Below are 19,433 nucleotides of genomic sequence, written 5' to 3'. Positions count from 1 at the left end.
CACACCGGGGGCACCCAGGATCAGCCAGGGAGCCTCGATGATCACCCTGCGCCCCGGACTCCCATTGGGACCCCGAGTTCGGTTTGCCCGACCCCAAAGGCGGAATTGGGCGCCGCGGGCTTCCCAACCGCAGTGTCGCCGCAGCGCCCGCCCCGCCCCGCCCCCCCTGCCCCGGTGGCCGCGGCCCCGAGCGCCTCGGAGCGGCTCTGAGCGGCGCCCAACTCAGGTGAGCGCCTGCCCCGGGGGGACTCTGGCCCCCGGGACCCAGGCTCCTCGGGGCCGACCCCGTCCCCTGCGCGCCCCAGAGCAACGCGCGTGCTCGCTAGGATCGGACCTGACCCTGGGCGGGCCGGGTGGGGATGGGCGAGCTGTCGGGGGAGGGGAGAAAGAGCGGGGGGGGCGGGGGGGGTCCCGGGGTGCCAGCCCCTCCTTCGAGGGGGGCGGGGGGACGCTGGATGCCGAGGACCAGCTTCGGAGCAGATGGGGCATCCAAGTGCCAAAGCTTGAGAGCGCACTGGGCAGGGGGCTGAGGAGCTCTGAATCCAGCGACCCCCCACCCCCACCCCTGCACTCCACCCCCCAAGTCCTCAGCAGCCCCGAAGAAAGGCATAGGATAGACCCCCTCGATCCTTGGTGGAGAATCATGCCTGGGAGGCAGAGGTTGAAGATGGGCCAGAGACTTCTGTCCGAGACCCCCAGTGAGCTCCTGCTCTGTCTGCACCAGGAGCGGGGTCTGGGGAAGCTGTATGCCCCCCAGTTTCCCTATCTGTGAGGGGACGATCGATCCGCACCGGGGTCCTGTGGGGGTGGCTCGCTTCTGCCAGGACCACTGCTGTTAAGACTGTGAGTAGCAGTGGTTAGATCAGGACTGCGAAGACTTGGGGGCCCCTCCCAAGTGAGGACTTTTGCCTCCAAGTTGGGGCTCCCAGCCCGCCTGGCACACCGTAGGGCCCACGGGAAGATGTGTCTGCAGCTTGTCTTGGAAGGGGTTACACAAAAGGGGTCCCCAGGAAGGGAGGGGGCAGCTGATGGTTCTGCCCAGGCTTGACCTTTCAACTGCCTGAGACTGGCCAGAAGGAATTCAGGGTTGAGCCAGAGGGGAGCCGGAAGCCCTGGGTGTGGAGGGGAGCCCCTAGGGGGTGGGGGCATAGCAGCTGGTAGGGTAGGTGGTGACCAAGTTTGATAGAGCCTGGCTCACCAAGGGGAGAGTGTGGGCTTGCTCAGTGGCCTCTGAACCACCACTTGCCCACCTGTACGGGTGAGATGAGAAATGGCCCTTCCCCAACTTCTCTTTCTCTTTCTCTGCCCCCTTGACTCTGAGGCACCCTGCCCACTCCCAGTGTTCTGCCTGGAATCGGCCTGGATAAGCCTCACCTCATTGCATGACAAACCTATAGGGCAGAGTAGAACTGTCCCTGTGGGTTTCCAAGACTCTAACTCTTCACAGGCATAGAAAGCCCAATCTTTCTCCTGAGGAGGGGCTGGTGGTTTTGAATTGCTAACCTTGTGGTTAGCAGACCCACACATAACCCCTATGCCACCAGGGCTCCCTTAGTAAGATTCAGCCTCATTCAAAGTAGATTTTAGGAAGACCTTTCAGGGGAAACAGAGGGGCCAGTGGATGGGCTGGGAGGAGGTCACTTGTAAAGAAGGTGGTCAAACCTTTGTCCTGGGCTTTCCATCCGAAGGCCTGTCTCCCAACCAGGTGGCCTGCAGGCAGGGCCTTCAGAGTGAGTGGGGAGGGCCTTTCTGGACCCTTTCCCATCTTAGAACTCAGGAAAAAGGGAGCGGCCATGTGGGATCACCCCACCAACTGTGTGACTTCAGCGAGCCTGTGGTCCTCAGGTTTCCCATCTGCTCATTCCTGGAGTGGGCATTTGTGATGAACCAGGGTTGGGGGGTGGCAGCCCAGACAGCTGGGCATGGGCTGTAGCAGGGCTCAGTGACTGCCATCCTCTCTCCCACCCCATGGGGCCCTGGCTGGCAGGCAGCTTTTATTCCCCGCTGAACTGGGTTTCCTGGGGGACCAGGGAAACGGCCCAGCCTCCCAGTCCTTCCTGGCCACAGTTTCAATCAGGGGGAAGGGCCAAGGCAGGACTGCCTCCTGGACCCCAGCCCTCCGCAGGTCTACTCAGTCCCCGGCTGGGCTAGAAGAACCTTGGCTGCCCTCTGAGAAGGTGGGTACCCAGGGACTGTCAGCCAGTGGGACTCAATGGGTGGGGTGGGGGAGACCCAAATCCCCTCCTTGTTTGTAGGTAGGAGAAATCAAGGACAGGAGGGTGCTGACCGGCCCAAGGTAGCCTGGGATTGGGCCCTAGGAATGGTGCTCTAGGAGTCTGGAAGGGGAAATCAAGCAGCAACAGAAGGCAAGGGGTATCCCCTGCTCCCACGCAGAGGGTCAGAGGCAAGTGTGTGTGTGTGTGTGTGTGTGTGTGTGTGTGTGTGTGTGTGTACACGCGTGCAGGGAAGAGGCACGCACCTGAGATACGGTAGTGCTGCTGGGGGGCAGGGCCGACAGGGTTTCTCTGAGACCTGTCTTTACGGGAGGGGGCCTTTCAGCTCCAAAGTGGGATAGTCTATCTAGGTCTCTCCCCACCTCCTAACCCCATCGAAGCTCCAGTCCTGATTCCCATCTGCCCCTCTCCTTTCCAGGTCTTGGTGGCCACTCCAGCAAGGATGGCATCCTGAAGGTTCCACAAGGGGTCTGGCCTCAGCTTGACAGCCCACCACCTGTACGCCTGCCCACCTTGCATCCCCAGGCCACTCGCCATGGGTGGCTGCTTCTCCAAGCCCAAGCCAGGTACCTGCTCCCTCTCCTCCCTCCTTCCCCTCCCCCGCCCCAGCTTTGCACTCCGTGGGACTTGAAGTAGGTCAAGCCAGACTGGAGCAGCTAGGAATGTTAATGTGCCCAAGATGGGAGCCAGCAGGGAGGGGCTTGGAGCTGTTCGCTTTGCTCCCTTCAAGTGGGCCCCCCTCTTTTGTTTGGGGCTTTGGGTGCTGATGAGGTAGTAGCTGGAACCTTCTTGGAAAGGGGAGATGAGAATGCCTTCTGCCCAGGGGTGGAGGTGGGGGCTATGTCCCCCAACCCCCCAGGGCTGGAGAGCCTCCCTCAGTGGCTGTGTGACCCAGGACACTCAAGTTACCTATCTGTGCCTCAGTTTCCCTGTCTTTAAATTGGCTCCCAGGGTTCTGCTCTTCTGACTTCCTGTGTGACCTTGAGCCTCCAGCTTGGCCTTGCTGGGCAGATTTCCCCATGTGCACAGGAAACCCTTCCCTTGGCCTGACCCTGCTGCCTCTGGCCAGGGGTGGGGATGTACGTCCTGAGAACCAGACCCACTCCTTACTGGAGACCCGTCTCTACTGGGAACTTCCTGTGGACCCCACTTTCCTTCCTCGTGACAAGCAGAGAGGCAAGGGTGCCCAGCACCCCTCCAGGGCCCCCGCTTGGTCTGCCCCGCCCAGCCAGTTCACCCCAGCTCCCCTTACCTGATACCCATCGGGCTCCATTACCTTGGAACCTGTCAGCTGTCTCTTTCTTTTCCTGAGTCTGCGTGGGAACCCAGTGAAGCAGGGGGAGCCCAGGCCTGTCCATCTTCCCTGACTCCTGAGCTGTGCGCTGCTTGACCTCAGTGAATCCTGCTGCCCTCCTGTCTCTGGGGGTTCAGGCCATTCATTGTTCTGACTCTAGCCTTCTCCCTGAGACAGTGCCAGGAGGAGGCCAGCTGGCACTGGCCAGGTGCCTGCAGGACTGATGGGCTGGCAGGAAACTCTGCCACCTGCATTGGCTTTCGTACCTGCATCAGCTTTCGTGGAGACACTCCCCCACTCCCCCACTGCTGTCAAGTCCATTTCCGCTCATGGTGACCCTAAAGGGCAGGGGGAATGGCTCCCGAGACTTTTTCAGACTCTTTTAGGAAGCAGCCTCCTCATTCTCCCTTGGACCGACTGGTAGGTTTGAACTCCCAATCTTATGGTTAACAGCCCAGCGCTTTACCCATGACACCATCAAGCCTGACTACGCTGATCACTCCATAGGTGGTGTAAGAACGCAGGTGCTTGAGCCCGAACCCAGGGCTGCCCCCTCCTGGCTGTCTGGCCTCCCCAAACTAAACTCACTGCCATCGAGTCAATTCTGACTCACAGTGACCCTCTATGGCAGGGCAGAACTGACCCCTGTGAATTTTTGAGCCTGTAACTCGTTAGAGGAGTCCTGGTGGCATCATGGTTATATGTTGGGCTGCGAACCACAAGGTCAGCAGTTTTAAACCACCAGCTGCTCCGTGGGAGAAAGATAGGGCTTTCTACCTCCATAAAGGGTCACAGTCTCAGAATTTCACAAGGGTAGGTATGCCCTGTCCCATAGGGTCGCTATGAGTCAGCATCAACCCAATGGCAGTGAGGGGTTTTTTGTTATTGTTGTTTTTGTTTATGGGTTTGGTAACTCTTGACTGGAGTATGGAGTAGAAAGCCCATCTGTCTCTTGTGGTGGTTTCGAACTGCTGACCTTGTGGCTAGTGTAACATAATGCATCATCACTAGGTCACCAGGCCTGGGGCAGGTGATTTTTCACTTCTGAACTTCCAGTTCTTCCTGTGTACAATGGGGCCAGGGGGTCATGTCCACCCCAGTAAGGGACATGACCAGCCCTGGAGAAAGCTCCCCTTAGGACTCCTGTGGGAGACTGTCAGTGTTAGGTGCCCAGGCAGAGCAGGCTGGGGAGTGAGACAGGAAATGAGGGCCGGCCGGGAGGAGGTGGGGAGAGTGGGACAGAATTCACTTTCTCCTCTCTTCAATTCTGTGATTGGGAGAAATTACAGCGCCACCCCGCTACCCCACTCTGGAAGCTCTCCTTTTAGCCCCCCCCCACTCCAGGGCTCCAGTGACTCTAGCCCTCCCCCCCACTCCAGGGCTCCAGTGACTCTGGCTTCTCACAGCAAACCCGCAGCCAGCCCTTTGCTGAGCTCCACGCTCAGAGGAGGTGCCTCCCTGGCATTTGATCATCTTCTTTTTCATCGGCCACACAAAGCCCATCAGTGGCTGTTGGGTCCATTCTTACTCGCGGGGACCCCAGGTGTCCCAGGATGGAACTGCATGCTCCGTTAGCATTTTCAGAGGCCTGGTGGCACGATGATGATGTGTGGGGCCGCCATCCTCCAAGGTCGGCGGTTGAAAACCATCAGATCCTCCTTGGGAGAAAGAAGAGGCTTTCTACTCCCGTAAAGAGTTACTCTCGAGAACCCACATGAGCAGTTTTACCCTATCCTGTAGGGTCGCTCTGGGTCAGCATGGACTTGATGGAAAAGAGTCTGGTTTGGACGGATCAGAAGATCTCTAAGGCTTTCTCTCACTGTGCCTCTGGGAGACCTCGAACTGCAAGCCTGCCTTTAGCAGCCAACGCCTTCAGTGTTTGCAGGGCTTCCTGCCAGGCCTCAAGGGCTATCTCAAGGCTTTCCCTCCTCCCCATAGCTGCTAGGAAGCTCAGAGCTGAGACAGAGCACCCTCAATTGGAGCTTCTAGTCTACGTTCACATAGATCAACACTTCTCAACCTGTGGGTCTCGAGCCCTTTGGGGGTCGAATGACCCTTTCACAGGGGTCACCTGATTCATAGCAGTAGCAAAATTATAGTTATGAAGAAGCAATGAAAATAATTTTATGGTTGCAGGTCACCCCAACATGAGGAACTGTATGAAAGGGTCATGCATTAGGAAGGTTGAGAACTACTGACATAGATGGTCTCCTTCAGACTCATTATCATCATCCAGGCACATGCTGTTTCTCCCCCCCCCCCTCCTGTTTTTATCAGAGGCAGCTGAGCCTCAGAGCTGAAAGTGGGTCCTGACACCAATGGAGCGGGGAGACGGGAAACCAGGTTGATGGGGTTCTGAAGGGTGAGCAGAGGGACCCACTTAATTGACTCGATGGCAGCAGGCTTGACTTGGGGAATTTATGAGACTGCATCTGGGAGTGTAGAATCTTCTGGAAGGAGGTGCAAGATGAGGACAGCCTGGCTTGACTATTCTCTGGCCTCCCGCCAGGCCGCCCCTGCGAGTGCCTTCGCCACAGTTCACACAGCTGATGTCAGCGGAGTCCAGAGTGTGTTTCTTTTTATTTCTTCTGCAAACATTGTAAGGCGATGACATAAAGTGTCTGTGTGGGAGGAAGCCCCTCCTCGTCTCCCACTTGCCCCCGCCATCACCACGTGTATCCACGTGTATCCACGTGTGCTCCCTCCGCCTGGGTGGGCTCAGAGAGCCCCCTGTGGGGTCTGGGCCTCCGTTGTTGGGAGATGAGCTGAGAAGAAGGTGTAGCAGCCAGGGTAGACCAGAGTGAGGTGACCAGGCAGGGGCCTGTGTGACGGTGGACAGGGTGGTGTTGGCCAAAGCCAGGAAGGACAAGGCCAGGTTGAGACTCAGCTGCCACACTTGGGGTTCTCTGTTTTGGGGTTATCTGGCTGGGGTTGAGTTGGAAGTAGAACAGGGGTGGCCTGTGGGCTTAGGGACATTGGAGGGGGACTTCCACTCCCCACTTAGGCCCCACTGCACCGGGGCTCAGCTTCCTGCTCTACCCTCCTCCCCGCGCAGCAGCAACCCAGGAGTCCGGATTATCACTGCTCAAATTCTGTTTATTGTTCCCTTCTAATGAGGAAAATAGTCCCAGCACGAGGTAGGGAATTTGGAGAATGCAGACAAGTAGAAAGGAGAGATTGCTTGTCTCCAGTTCACTACTCTTGCCCGTGTAGAGGTGCTGCTGGGGAGAGAGCTTCGGTGGGGAGCCTCGGACCCCTTCTACATGCTCTGCATACACACGCAGACACACACATGTCAACACAGATAAGTACATACCTAGACACAGACACACAGACATGTACATAGAGAGATGCACACAGACATGTTCATAGGCACACAGACATATATACATACACAGATGTGTACATACATAGACACACAGACATGTACATAGACAGATGTGCACACAGACACACAGGCATGTTCATAGGGACACAGACACAAATATATATACACAGATGCTTATATACATAGACAGACACCCACAGAAAGACATAAATATGCACGTACACCCATGCAACACGCAGACATGCAAACACACACACACACAGACACATACTTATATAAACACAAGCACTTATAGAAACACCTATATATACACATGTAGATACACTCTCTTGCACAAACTTGTGTGCACCTTTAAGGTTTCATTGCACACTCAGACATTAGAAACACCGTCTTATTTTTTAAATCATTTTATTGGGGGCTCATACAGCTCTTATCACAATCCATACATCCATCCTTTGTGTCAAGCACATTTGTACATTTGTTGCCATCATCATTTTCAAAACATTTTCTTTCTACTTGAGCCCTTGTTATCAGCTCCTCATTTTCCCTCCTCCCTCCCTCACCCTTGATAAATTTTAAATTGTTATTGTTTTTTCATGTCTTACACTGACATATGTCTCCATTCACCCACTTTTTGGTTGTCCGTCTCCCAGGGAGGGGGCTACATGTAGATCATTGTGATCAGTTCCCCCTTTCTCCTCCCCACCTTCCCCTTCCCCTCCTACTCTCATTATTGGTCCTGAGGGGTTTATCTGTCCCAGATTCCCTGTGTTTCCAGCTCTTATCTGTACCCATGTACATGCTCTGGTCTAGCTGGATTTGTAAGGTAGAATTGGGATCATGATAATGGGGGGGGTAAGCATTAAAGAACTAGAGGAATATTGTGTGTTTCGTCAGGGCTATCTATACTGCACCCTGACTGGCTCGTCTCTTCCTTGTGACCCTTCTGTAAGGGGATGTCCACTTGTCTACAGATGGGCTTTGAGTCTCCACTCCAAACTCCCCTTCATTCACAAAGATATGATTTTTTGTTCTGGGTCTTTGATGCCATACCTGATTCTATGGACACTTCATGATCACACAGGCTGGTAGACTTTGTTGCTTCTCAGCTAGGTGGCCGCTTGTTTATCTTCAAGCCTTTAAGACCCCAAACACTGTATCTTTTGAAAGCCGTGCACTATCAGCCTTCTTCACCACATTTGCTATGCACCCATTTTGTCTTCAACGATCGTGTTGGGGAGGTGAGCATCACAGAATGCTGGTTATTAGAACAAAGTATTCTTGTGTTGAGGGAGTACTTGAGCAGAGGCCCAATGTCTGTCTGTTACCTTGATACTTAACATATAAATATATGTACATAGATCTATTTCTCCACCATTTATAAATATATTTACATATGTACATGATTGTATTTAGACCTCTATAAATTCCCTTTGTCTCCTAGTTCTTTCATCCACTATCATGTTCAACCTTCACTTGTTTACATTGCCCTTGATCAAGCCCTACCAGGCATCCTACGGCCTCCTCACCATTGATTTTAGATCACTTGTTGTTCCCTAGTCCCCGGAGTTGTTAACACCACTTCCTGCACCACCACCCAACCACCTCTGGGGTTTGTTTACACCCACTTCCTTTCACTGCCTTCCTTCTTCCATGTCTCTCCTCCCCCACCACCCCTGCCTGGAACCATCAGTTTGGTTGTTTTCTCCTCCAAATTGTTTATCCCACCTATCTTATCTAGATAGACCTACAGAGACAATAATAAGCACAAATACATGGCAGAGCACAAAAGAAAAGCAAAACACCAAACAACAACAACAAAACCAACGACAAAAAACAAACACGCCTATAAATAGTTCCAGGTCAATTTAGGAGTGTTTTTTGGTCGAGTCTAATGGGGTGCCACCCCCTGGCCCCAAAGTCTATTTTTTGTATTCCCCAGACTTCATTGCTTTGCTCCCCTTGCTGTTCTGTTGCACCCCTTAGCTTTTTGCCCTGGTGTGGTGGGGTCAGATCGGGCACAATTCCCACACTGTGCCTCCAGTGTTGTCCCCCATAGCCCTATGAGTCCCTGAGGGACATCTTGTTTCGCGGTGGGGCTGGCCCTATGGTCCTCTCTGTGCATTGACTGCTCTGAGCAGGAATATCGTCTGGTGCATGAGACCAAGTCTCCCGCCCTCACTTCTAAAGCTCACGCTGGCTTTGCTTCTCCAGAGACAGATTTGTTTGTTCATTTGGCTCCCCGATGGAGATTCGGTCTCCTTTGCCGGCACCATCATTCGGAGGCAGTGGGGATGTTTTCAGGTGCCACTGTGTCTGTTCAACCTATAGCGAGCCCGTGCACAATTGAACAGAGCACTGCCCAGTTCTGCTCCACTCTGGCAATTATTCCTGTGCTTGAATCCATCCTCGCAGCCACACAGCCATCACCTTAAGGGCCTTCTCTTTCTGCTGCCCCTCCACTTCACCAAGCAGGATGTCCTTCTCCAGGGACTGGTCTCTCCTGACAGCACGGCCAAAGTACATGAGACCAACTCTCGTCATCCTGGCCTCTCAGGAGCACTCTGACTGTACTTCTTCCAAGACAGATCAGTGTGTCCTTTCAGCAGTCCTCAAAGTAGCATCCTTGTTTTTCAATACTCTAAAGAGGTCTTAAGGAGCCGTGGGAGTGTAACGGCTATGCAGTGGGCTGCCATCCACCCGGTTGGCAGTTTGAAGCCACCAGCCGCTCCACAGGAGAACGGGGTTCTAAACTCCTGTCAAGAGTTACATTCTTGCAAACTCCCAGGGGGCAGTTCCACCCTGCCCCACAGGGCTGCTCTGAGTTGGCATCGACCCTGTGGCAGTGAGTTCATTTCTATTGGGAAGCGGCCTCATTCTGCATTCTCATTTCTTCGATGCACCGTGGCTTTTGGTCTCTTGGATGCTGCTTCTGTGAGTATTGATGGTGGGTCCTCGACAGCCTCCGTCTTTTCTCGATTTATCTTGAGCCATTGCAGGGTTGGAAAAGGCCCTGCTGTGAATGCTGCCTCCTGACACTCCTGTGTGCATCTGAGCAGAATTGGGCTCCTTAGGGTCTTCTGTGACAGATTTTCCAGGAATGGGGTGGCAGGCCTTTCTTCAAAAGGTGCACCTTCGGGTGAACTTGAATTTCTACCCTTTTGCTTAGCAGTGGAGTGTGTCCACTGCCACCCCAACCCTCCACCTGACGGTCTGCTGAAACCTCCTGCAGTCTCCCTCCAAATTGTGTGATTGGGGGGGGGGAAGACATGCATTAGACAGCCCCCAGCTGACCCTGCTGCTTGTCTGTTCTCGGGCTCTTGGTAGGAGATGCCCGTGTCAGGGCAGGTGGGGTGGAACTTGGGGGCCTGGCTGCCCTGCTCAGGTGCCTCTCTGTCCACAGTGGAGCTCAAGATTGAGGTGGTGTTGCCCGAGAAGGAACGTGCCAAGGAAGAGCTGTCAGCCAGTGCCAAGAGCAGCCCCCGGGCTTACCCGGGCAATGGCACAGCCCGCCACTTCCACTCTGAGGAGCGCCTGCCCACCTCCCACCCCTACCCCAGCGCCCAGGACTACCTGGAGGCTGCTGTCTGCCACTTCAAGGACTTGGAGAATGGCCAGTGGGTGCTGGGCCCGCCAGGGTTCAGGGGTGGGGTAGGGGCAGAGGGCAGGGATTTGGGAGGGCAGGGCAGCTCCCCACTGGCCCCCTGGCTGGCAGGTGCCTGGCTCTGACTTGACCTTTGAGGCCCACCCTCCCCAGGATGCGTGAGGTGGAGCTGGGCTGGGGGAAGGTACTACTGGTGAAGGAGGCCGGTGAATTCCATGCCCTGGGACACAAGTGTCCACACTATGGGGCGCCCCTGGTGAAAGGTGAGTGTGGGAGGTGGGGTGGGACCACGCTGCCCCCTGGGTCAGCCTCCAAGTGTGGGGGCCCCAGCCTAGCATCTTCCCTCACAGGGGTGCTGTCCCGAGGCCGAGTACGCTGCCCTTGGCATGGCGCCTGCTTCAACATCAGCACTGGGGACCTAGAGGACTTCCCAGGCCTGGATAGTCTGCCCAAGTTCCAGGTGGGGCCGGGTGCGAGATGGGCTGTGGCTGGCCTCAGGGCTGGACTCGGAGCCTGGTGCTAAGCAATGCGACCCTTGCAGGTGAAGGTGGAGAAGGAGAAGGTGTACGTCCGGGCCAGCAAGCAGGTGAGGGCGGAGGCTCCAGGGAGAGGCAGGGAGGGCAGCTGGTTCCTGGGGGGTGGGGTGGGCTGGGAACCTGCATGAATGGGCCCGTTCCTCCCACCCCTTGCCTCCACTCCCAGGCCCTGCAACTGCAGCGGAGGACCAAGGTGATGGCCAAGTGTATCTCCCCGAGCCTGGGCCACAGCGGCAGCACCAACGTGCTCATTGTGGGCGCAGGTTGGGAGACGGACTGTGGGTGCCGGGTGGGAGGGGCTTGGGGAGGGTCCCTTGGCCCACAGCCTCTCCTCGCAGGGGCAGCTGGCCTTGTGTGTGCAGAGACACTGCGGCAAGAGGGCTTCTCCGATCGGATCGTCCTGTGCACTTTGGACCGACACCTCCCCTACGACCGGCCCAAGCTCAGCAAGGTGGGGAACAGGGGGTGCTGAAGACTGGGCAGGGCCGACCTCCCGTCCTGCCATCCCAGTCAGGCCCACCCAGGCGTCGTTCTTACTTGACTGGCCCCCTGGGGATCTGGCTACTCCACACCCCTTACGGGGCCCAGAAAGTCTGGTGGTTTGTTGAATCCTGTCTGCCACCTTCAAGGGACCCAGGCCCCAGGCCCAGGCTTCCCGGGGCTCTGGCCCTCCACTGTAAAGCCAAGCAGCTGCTGCCCAGCCCCGTCTTGAACCCAGTGTCTCTTGCAGTCCCTGGAGGCACAGCCTGAGCAGCTCACCCTCCGGCCCAAGGAGTTCTTCCGAGCCTACGGCATTGAAGTGCTCACAGAGGCGCAGGTCAGTGGCCCAGGCTGGAGAAACTGAGGCCCAGGTGGACAGTGTGAGCTGCATGGGTCCCTCAGCCCAGCGGGAGTTGTTCAGGCCCGGGTCTAAAGGTGATCTCGGTGCTTGCCCTGGGGGTGGCACTGGGGCTTGCTTGTGGGGACACAGCCAATTTGCTCAGGGCAGGGAGCAAGGACGACTCAGCAGGTAGAAGTGGAAGGAAGCCAGTGTGGGTAGCCAGAGGACTGAAGGGGTACCAATGGAGGCAGGTGCCCAGGCCCACGCCCTGCCTGGCGGATCGCAGGTGGTCACCGTGGACGTGAAGAACAAGAAGGTAGTCTTCAAGGACGGCTTCAAGCTGGAATACAGCAAGCTGTTGCTGGCACCCGGAAGCAGGTGGGACCCCAGCAGGGCAGGGTACTTGGGCTAGGCAGGGAGGGTTGGGGTGAGGGGTGGGGTACCCCTCACCAACCTGGCCAGCGCCTCAGTCCCAAGACCCTGAGCTGCAAAGGCAAAGAGGTGGAGCACGTATTCACCATCCGTACGCCGGAGGATGCCAACCGCGTGGTGAGGCTGGCCCGGGGCCGCAACGCTGTTGTCGTGGGAGCTGGCTTCCTGGGTGAGCAGCTTGGGGAGGGGGGTGTCCTGGGGAAGGATGGGGTGGCCCAGCTGCCAGGGGAGGCACAGGGTGCCAGCCTGCCTGCTGTCCTGCCCACGTCTACAGGGATGGAGGTGGCTGCCTACCTGTCGGAGAAAGCTCACTCGGTGTCCGTGGTGGAGTTGGAAGAAACCCCCTTCAGGAGATTTCTGGGGGAGCGGGTTGGCCGGGCCCTCATGAAGGCAAGTCCATGTAGCACATGCCTGGCCCTGGGACCCCGAGAGCGCCCCTCACAGGGCCCCCTGCCCCACAGATGTTTGAGAACTACCGGGTGAAGTTCTACATGCAGACGGAGGTGTCGGAACTTCGGGCTCAGGAGGGAAAGGTGGGAGCCACCGTCCCCAGTCCCCTCTGCCTGCCTCCTCTGGGCCCAGAACCGGGCCCACCTGCTCAAACCTTCCCACCTCCCTGTCCCCCCACCCCCCCAGCTGAAGGAGGTCGTGTTGAAGAGCAGCAAGGTCGTGCGGGCTGATGTCTGCGTGGTGGGCATTGGTGAGTGGGTGCCCATCAGGAAGCCGAGCACCCCCGCCCCCCGCACACACACACACACTCTGGTGACTTGGAGCTCGTCCTGACCCTCCGATTCCACTTCTGTAAAATGGGACCGTCACTGATGGGGTAGTGGTTACACGCTGGGCTGTGATCTGCGAGGTCCACAGTTTGAAACCAACCGTGGCTCCGGGGGCGGGGGCCTTTCTACTCCCATTGAGTCACAGCCTCAGAAACCCACAGGGGCAGGTCTGCACTGTCCTAGAGGCTCCTTAAGAGTCCGAATGGACTTAATCATAGTGAGAGAGTGCCTAGGGCCAGGTATGAGGAAGGCTGCCCAGTGCCCGCTGCCCACTGCCCGCTCCCCTTCCACGCCCAGCCTTGTGCCCCTATTGAGGGCAGAGCTGAGAAACAGCAGTTCAGGGGCTAGAGGCTGTGGCTTGCCCAGCCGCACCCGGGGGTGTGGGGGGGCAGTGGCGGGGCTTCCGTGGGATGAGTGGGCGGGGCCAGGCCAGAACGTGGCCTCCGTGTCCCCAGGCGCTGTGCCTGCCACGGGCTTTCTGAAGCAGAGTGGCATCTCTCTGGACTCCCGAGGCTTCATCCCAGTCAACAAGGTGGGGCTGCGCTGTGGAGAGATTGGGGGGGGGCGTCAGGGGGCGGTGCAGTCTGCGCGGGAGCCTGACACCCCCACCCCCGGCCACCCCGGGCACCCGGTTCGGTTCTCTGCACAGATGATGCAGACCAGTGTCCCAGGTGTGTTTGCGGCCGGCGACGCCGTCACCTTCCCGCTGGCCTGGAGGAACAACCGCAGGGTCAACATCCCACACTGGCAGATGGCGCATGTGCAGGGTACGGCCACCGCCCGGCCACGCCCCCACGCCGCGGTGCCCACCCCTGTCCACCTGAAGGCACCGCTTAGGGCTGACTTCCAGCCTCCGTCGGGGATTCAGTGAGCCCATCCTTGGGACCTTCCCTCCAGACACCAAATACCCTGTTCAGCTCATCACGCGCCTGGTCCTGTGTGTCCTGGGGACAAACGCCCTGCGGTGTGCCTCCGACTGGCCTGCCCGTCCTCCCAAGACTGTCTACCGAGGGCCCGGGTCTACGCCTCCCTTGGGCCACAGCTAGCTCATTTGCCCCTGACAGATCGGGAGGGGTGGCCATCCAGCCTTAGAGGCTTGGGCTCAGTGGGTACCATCTGGTGGGCCCATGGTGCTGTGGGTTGGACATGGATTTGGCTACTCACCACAAGGTTGACAGTTCAAGGCCACCAGCTCCTCCTGGGGAGCCAGTGGGAGGCTGCCTGCTCCTGTGAAGATGGACCAGTCTTGGAAACCCTGTACAAGGTCGCTGTGTGCCCCAACCGTTTTTGATAGTGCTGTGTCAGGTGCCCTGGTGATGCAGCGCTTGTGTGTCCAGGCTGTAATCTCAAGGGCAGCAGCTGGAAGAAAGATGGGGCTCTCGACTCTCCCAGAGAGGCACAGTCTCAGAAACTCACAGGGCTCGTTCTGCCCTGTCCTGTAGGGTCGCTGAGTCCTGTTGCTGAGTGGCCTGGACTCAGTGTCAGTGAGTTTGAGTGGGAGTGCCCTGCAGTCTTCTAGCACTACTGAAACCCCACCAGTGGGTGTCCTCCAAGGACAGAGATTTCTGTTCTCATAGTGCCAAGTGCAGGGCCGTGGCTCTGGGGAGAGATCTTGTCTCAGCTTCTCTGGTGCCAGCGTTTGCTCGCTCCTTGGCCATCTTCACATGGCCTCTGTCTTCCTGGATTTGTACTCCCTCCTGGGGCTAATCTACCCTTCTTAAAACTCAAAAGCGATTAGGTTGAGGACTTATCTGTCACTGACGAAGAGCCCCAATGGTGTAGGGATTTAGCGCTGAGCTGCTAACCACCAGGTTGGCAGTTCAAATCCACCAGCCACCCCAAGGGAGGAAGATGAGACTATGGGTTTCCATTAAGGTTTTTAAGATGTGCAGCCTCAGAGACCCTATACTAGCAGCCCAATGCTTAACCCAGCGGTTCTCAACCTTCCTAATGCCGTGACCCTTTAATAAGTTCCTCATGTTGTGGTGACCCTCCAATCATAAACTTATTTTTGTTGCTTCTTCGTCACTGTCATTTTGCTACTGTGATGAATTGGGCGACCCCAGTGAAAGGATTGTTCGACCCCCCAAAGGGGTCTCGACTTACAGGTTGAGAACCGCTGGCTTAACCCAAAGCGCCACCAGGGATACCTACACATCCAATCCAATTTCGCTGCCATTGAATCTGTCAACTCACCTCCACTACACTCCCAGGACTCCTGTTGCACATACATGGAAGCTTCAAAAAGTTCATGGGAAAAGAGGATGAAAAGATTCTGGGATTTTCCCATAAACTTTTTGAAGTCCCTCATTTAGCAAAGGGTTTTCCTGGGATGGTCCACTTGGGCCACACAGCCCCAGCAAGCAGGCAGCCCTTCCAGGCCCGGCCATTTCATTTCAAATTCTCCAGGAGAAGCAGCCAGCTGATGAGACCCTGGTGACTTAAGCATTGGGCTGCTGTTCCCAATGGATACCATGCCATGGGAAAGATTGACAGCCTTGAGAGCCCCGGGGGGCACTTCCACTCTGTCCTGTAGGATTACTATGAGTCTGTCTTGTAGGAATGGACTCCAAGCTTATGGGACCCTGGGATTAAGGGTGGTGGTTCAAACCCACTAGCCACTCCCTGGACCAAAGATGAGACAGTAGGTTCCCATACAGACTGAGAACCTTAGAAACCCCAGAGGGCAGTTCTACTTTGTCCTGTAGGGTCCTTATGACTCAATTGCAGTGGGTGACATAGGGCCAGGCATCGTTTCCCTCTTCACCCATGGGCTACAACAGAGGATGGTAGAGGTTGAACAAGGGGATGGCTCCCAGGGTAGGTGGGGTGTGTGTGGAGATCAGAGCTGCGTCCTCACAGGCTCGAGTCTTGCAGGGCGGGTGGCGGCCCAGAACATGCTTGCACAAGAGGCTGAGATCGGCACAGTGCCCTACCTCTGGACAGCCATGTTCGGCAAGAGCCTTCGTTATGCTGGTAATGGTGGTGAGGGTGGTGGTGATGGAGGTGATGGTGGAGGTGGTGGTAGAGGAGGTAGAGGTGGAGGTGGGGGCGGCAGTGGTGTTGAATGTGCAAGTGCATGCTGGGGAGTTTGGGGTGGGGAGGGGAGGCAGGTGATGCTGGGAAGATAGTGGGCAGGTTTAGGTCAAGTGTCAGTGGGGAGCAGAGGTGAGGCTGAGAGGTGGGGCTGTGACTGCCCTGGGAATAAGTAGTGAGGAACTTGCTGGGGGCTGGGTGAGGAGGAACCTAAGAACTTGGGGAGCCGGGCAGTGGGGACTTTAGCAAGGAGGAATTACAACAACCCAGGGCATAGAGCCCACCCAATCCATGTATCCACCTGTTCCAGGTTACGGCGAAGGATTCGACGATGTCATCATTCAGGGGGACCTGGAAGAGCTGAAGTTTGTGGCTTTTTACACCAAGTGAGAAAGCACTCTGATGGAGTGAGGGATGGGGGTAGGGGGGGGCACCAAGGGATGGGCACGGGACGGAATTGGTGAGTGGCTGCAAAAGGTGGCACGTACATTGCAGTCCTTGGAAGTAGATGTTGGCCGCTGCTTTGGGGATGTCACACAGGTAGGGAAGGAACTCAACCTAGCCTTGAGCGGCACACAGAAACAGGGAAATGCGGGTCCTTTCCACATAGCAGCTGCCTCACCAGTGGGTGGGCAAGATCCCACCCACTGTCCCTATCCCAGGTGGACAACAGCCCGTCAGGGTCCTCTGGGAAGGGGCTATGGCCAGCTGGTCCTCAGGCTTGGCCACCTTCCCCTCAGAGGTGATGAGGTGATCGCTGTGGCCAGCATGAACTATGACCCCATCGTGTCCAAGGTGGCCGAGGTGCTGGCCTCGGGCCGAGCCATCCGGAAGCGAGAAGTGGAGTAAGTTGTGTGTGTGGGGGGGTGAGGCCTGGAAGGAAACCGTGAAGGACTCCTCCCGCTTTAGACCCAGGGTGTGTGGGGTATGGGCTGCAATGTGGGAGGCGGCTAACCTACTTGTTCAAGGGAGGCTAGCGTGAAAGGGGGCTGTTAGAGGTGGGGTGCAGTAGGGTGGGAATGATGGGTGGTTTGTGGATAATCATGAGGGGCTAGGGAAAGCCTGCAGGCCACTGAGGGGCAAGGGGCAGGGGCTCCAGTGGCCACAGCTGGAAGCAATGAGGGACCACTGAATGACAGGACCTGGCTTTCTCTGTCTTTCTCTCTTGCCTTCCAAAAGGCTGTTTATGCTGCAAAGCAAGTATGTGTATTTTCTCATGGCGGCCATGGCATGTAGTGGGGTCCCCCTTCATCCTGATGGGCCAGCCATTCTGGGCAAGGGGGGGCACTTGTTCTCTTCTTCTTCTACCCTAAGACAACCCTCTACCCCACTTTCTCACATTCCTGCAGGACTGGTGACATGTCCTGGCTCACAGGCAAAGGATCTTGAGCTCACAGGAAGCAGACCTGGGCAGACTGTCTGGAGCGCTGAGGACAGAGCCCACATGCCCAGGGGGCAGGTGCCAACCTTCAATTTTCCAGGATTGCCCTGAGCAGAATCTGAGCCCTCTCACCACTCACCTTTCATGGCCCAGATCTCTGGTTGAGAGGCTTGAGTTTCCAGATGCAGTGGGGGCTGACACTGGAGGCCAGACAGGCCCTGCTGCTTCCCCCTTTGGGGCACTGGCTCCTTGCAACATCTTAGATATGATCTTAAAATTAAAACGCACACATTTGTAGATCTGTGTGACTCCCAGGATGATTGGGACAAGACGTGGCGGGGGTGGGGAATGCTTAGTGCCACACCCACCAAGTTCAGCTGGTGGGCACTGCTGAAGAGGGAGTGATGTAGTCTGTTTCTGGGGTCAGGGTAAGTTTCCAAAGAGTGCTTGGGAGCTGGATTTTGAATGGCTCATACATCGGAAAGACAGTGACGATGGCCTAAGATGGGGGTGAGAGTGGGGGTGGGGGGGAGTGTTTCCATGTTTCCTCCTGTTGCTAAGACTTTCCACAGGACCCGACACCAACCAGATAGTACCGGCAGCAGGTGCACAGGCCTCCAGACAGGAAATGCTTCCAGTGAGGGGAAGAAGTGTGAGTTCTGCTATTACCTCTAAGAAACAAACCAGACTCACGGCCATTGACTTAACTCATTAGCCCAATAGATCACTGTAGAGCTGCCCTGGTGAGTTCCAGAGGCTGTAAGCCTTTACAGGAGTAGAAAGACACTTCTTTCTCTCTCGGCGGCGGGTAGTTTGGAATACATAAGCTGTCAAAAAAGGAAAACCCAAACCAAATTCACTGCCTTCAAGGCGATTCAGACTCAGTGACCCTATAGGGCAGGGTAGAACTGCTCCTGTGGGTTTCTGAAGCTGTAAATCTTAAAAAAAAAAATCATTTTATTGGGGGCTCATACAACTCATCACAATCCATATACCCATTCATTGTGTCCAGCACATTTGTACATTTGTTGCCATCATCATTCTCAAAACATTTGTTTTCTACTTGAGCCCTTGGTAACAGCTCATTTCTTCTCCACTCCCTCATGAATCCTTGATAAGTTATAAATTATTATTATTTTGTCATACCTTACGTCTCCCTTCACCCACTTTTCTGTTGTCCATCCCCCGGAGAGGGGGTTATATGTAGATCCTTGTACTTGGTTCCCCCTTTCTACCCCATCTTCCCGGTATCCCCACTCTCACCACTGGTCCTGAAGAGATCATCTGTCCTGGATTCCCCGTGTTTCCAGTTCCTATCTGTACCAGTGTACATCCTCCGGTCTAGCCGGATTTGTAAGGTAGAATTGGGATCATGATGGGGGGGGGGGGGAGGAAGGAAGCATTTAAGAACTAGGGGAAAGTTGTATATTTCATCGTTGCCACTCTGCCCACCGACTGACTCATCTCCACCCGGAGACCCTTCCGTAAGGGGAGGCTGTAAATCTTAATGGAAGCAGATGTCTCATCTTTCTCCCACCGGGCAGCAGGTGGTTTTGAACTCCCGACCTTGCGGTGAGCTCAAAAGTACCCAAGTAGAAGGGTGCAATGAGAATGGGCCCTTGGAGCTCCACCAAGAATCTACGTGGCCAGGGCTCAGGGTGCAAGCAGGACGGGGACGCCCAGGTCATGTGCGGAGGCCTCCCCTCTGGGGTCGCGGGCGCGGGAGACAGTAACAGCAGGAGCCACGCAAGCACGTAGCATGCTGGGTAATGCAGGCCGGACGCGAAACATTCCCGTGCGGCGTGGCCCTTGGCGACGGGAACCGAGTGCGTACTCCGCCGGAAAACGCGTCTCGACGAGATAGACGCTCCTTCGGGAAGTTGGGCCCAGAATCCCGCCATGTCACGTGTTGCGTGGGCCAATCCGGAAGCGGCTGCGAGCGGAAACGTGGCGAACCCGGAAGTGTCGCGCCGCCGGCACAAGGGTCGC

General features: G+C 56.3%; 1 protein-coding gene across 3 annotated transcripts; it reads left to right on the top strand.

Annotated features, from left to right (window-relative positions):
* The first annotated feature begins 2,769 nt into the window (after positions 1-2,769).
* AIFM3 (AIF family member 3) lies at positions 2,770-17,452 on the top strand. Of its 3 annotated transcripts, XM_075534391.1 has the most exons (20): positions 2,770-2,800; positions 10,260-10,473; positions 10,614-10,723; positions 10,811-10,920; positions 11,002-11,046; positions 11,163-11,259; positions 11,335-11,447; positions 11,727-11,813; positions 12,103-12,194; positions 12,287-12,417; positions 12,523-12,638; positions 12,710-12,781; positions 12,885-12,948; positions 13,483-13,559; positions 13,677-13,794; positions 15,905-16,003; positions 16,374-16,449; positions 16,804-16,908; positions 17,243-17,263; positions 17,413-17,452. In XM_075534391.1, the coding sequence occupies exons 1-20, from the start codon at positions 2,770-2,772 to the stop codon at positions 17,450-17,452; spliced, it is 1,818 nt and encodes a 605-aa protein (XP_075390506.1). The 3 variants fall into 3 exon arrangements, with proteins under 3 accessions (XP_075390506.1, XP_075390507.1, XP_075390505.1); XM_075534392.1 differs by lacking the exon at positions 17,243-17,263; XM_075534390.1 differs by lacking the exon at positions 17,243-17,263 and having other exon boundaries at positions 10,242-10,473.
* The last annotated feature ends 1,981 nt before the right edge of the window (positions 17,453-19,433 follow it).

Source organism: Tenrec ecaudatus, chromosome 16 (genome assembly GCF_050624435.1).
Source record: "Tenrec ecaudatus isolate mTenEca1 chromosome 16, mTenEca1.hap1, whole genome shotgun sequence".
NCBI lineage: Eukaryota > Metazoa > Chordata > Mammalia > Afrosoricida > Tenrecidae > Tenrec > Tenrec ecaudatus.
Note: the sequence above shows the minus strand (reverse complement) of the source record. Positions and strands in the feature narration are given on the sequence as shown.

Coding starts and splice junctions, on each gene's coding strand:
- AIFM3 (XM_075534391.1), top strand. CDS start 2,770: ATGGGTGGCTGCTTCTCCAAGCCCAAGCCAG. Junction 11,260..11,334: donor CGTGCTCATTGTGGGCGCAG/GTTGGGAGACGG, acceptor CTCTCCTCGCAG/GGGCAGCTGGCCTTGTGTGT. Junction 12,949..13,482: donor TGTCTGCGTGGTGGGCATTG/GTGAGTGGGTGC, acceptor CCGTGTCCCCAG/GCGCTGTGCCTGCCACGGGC.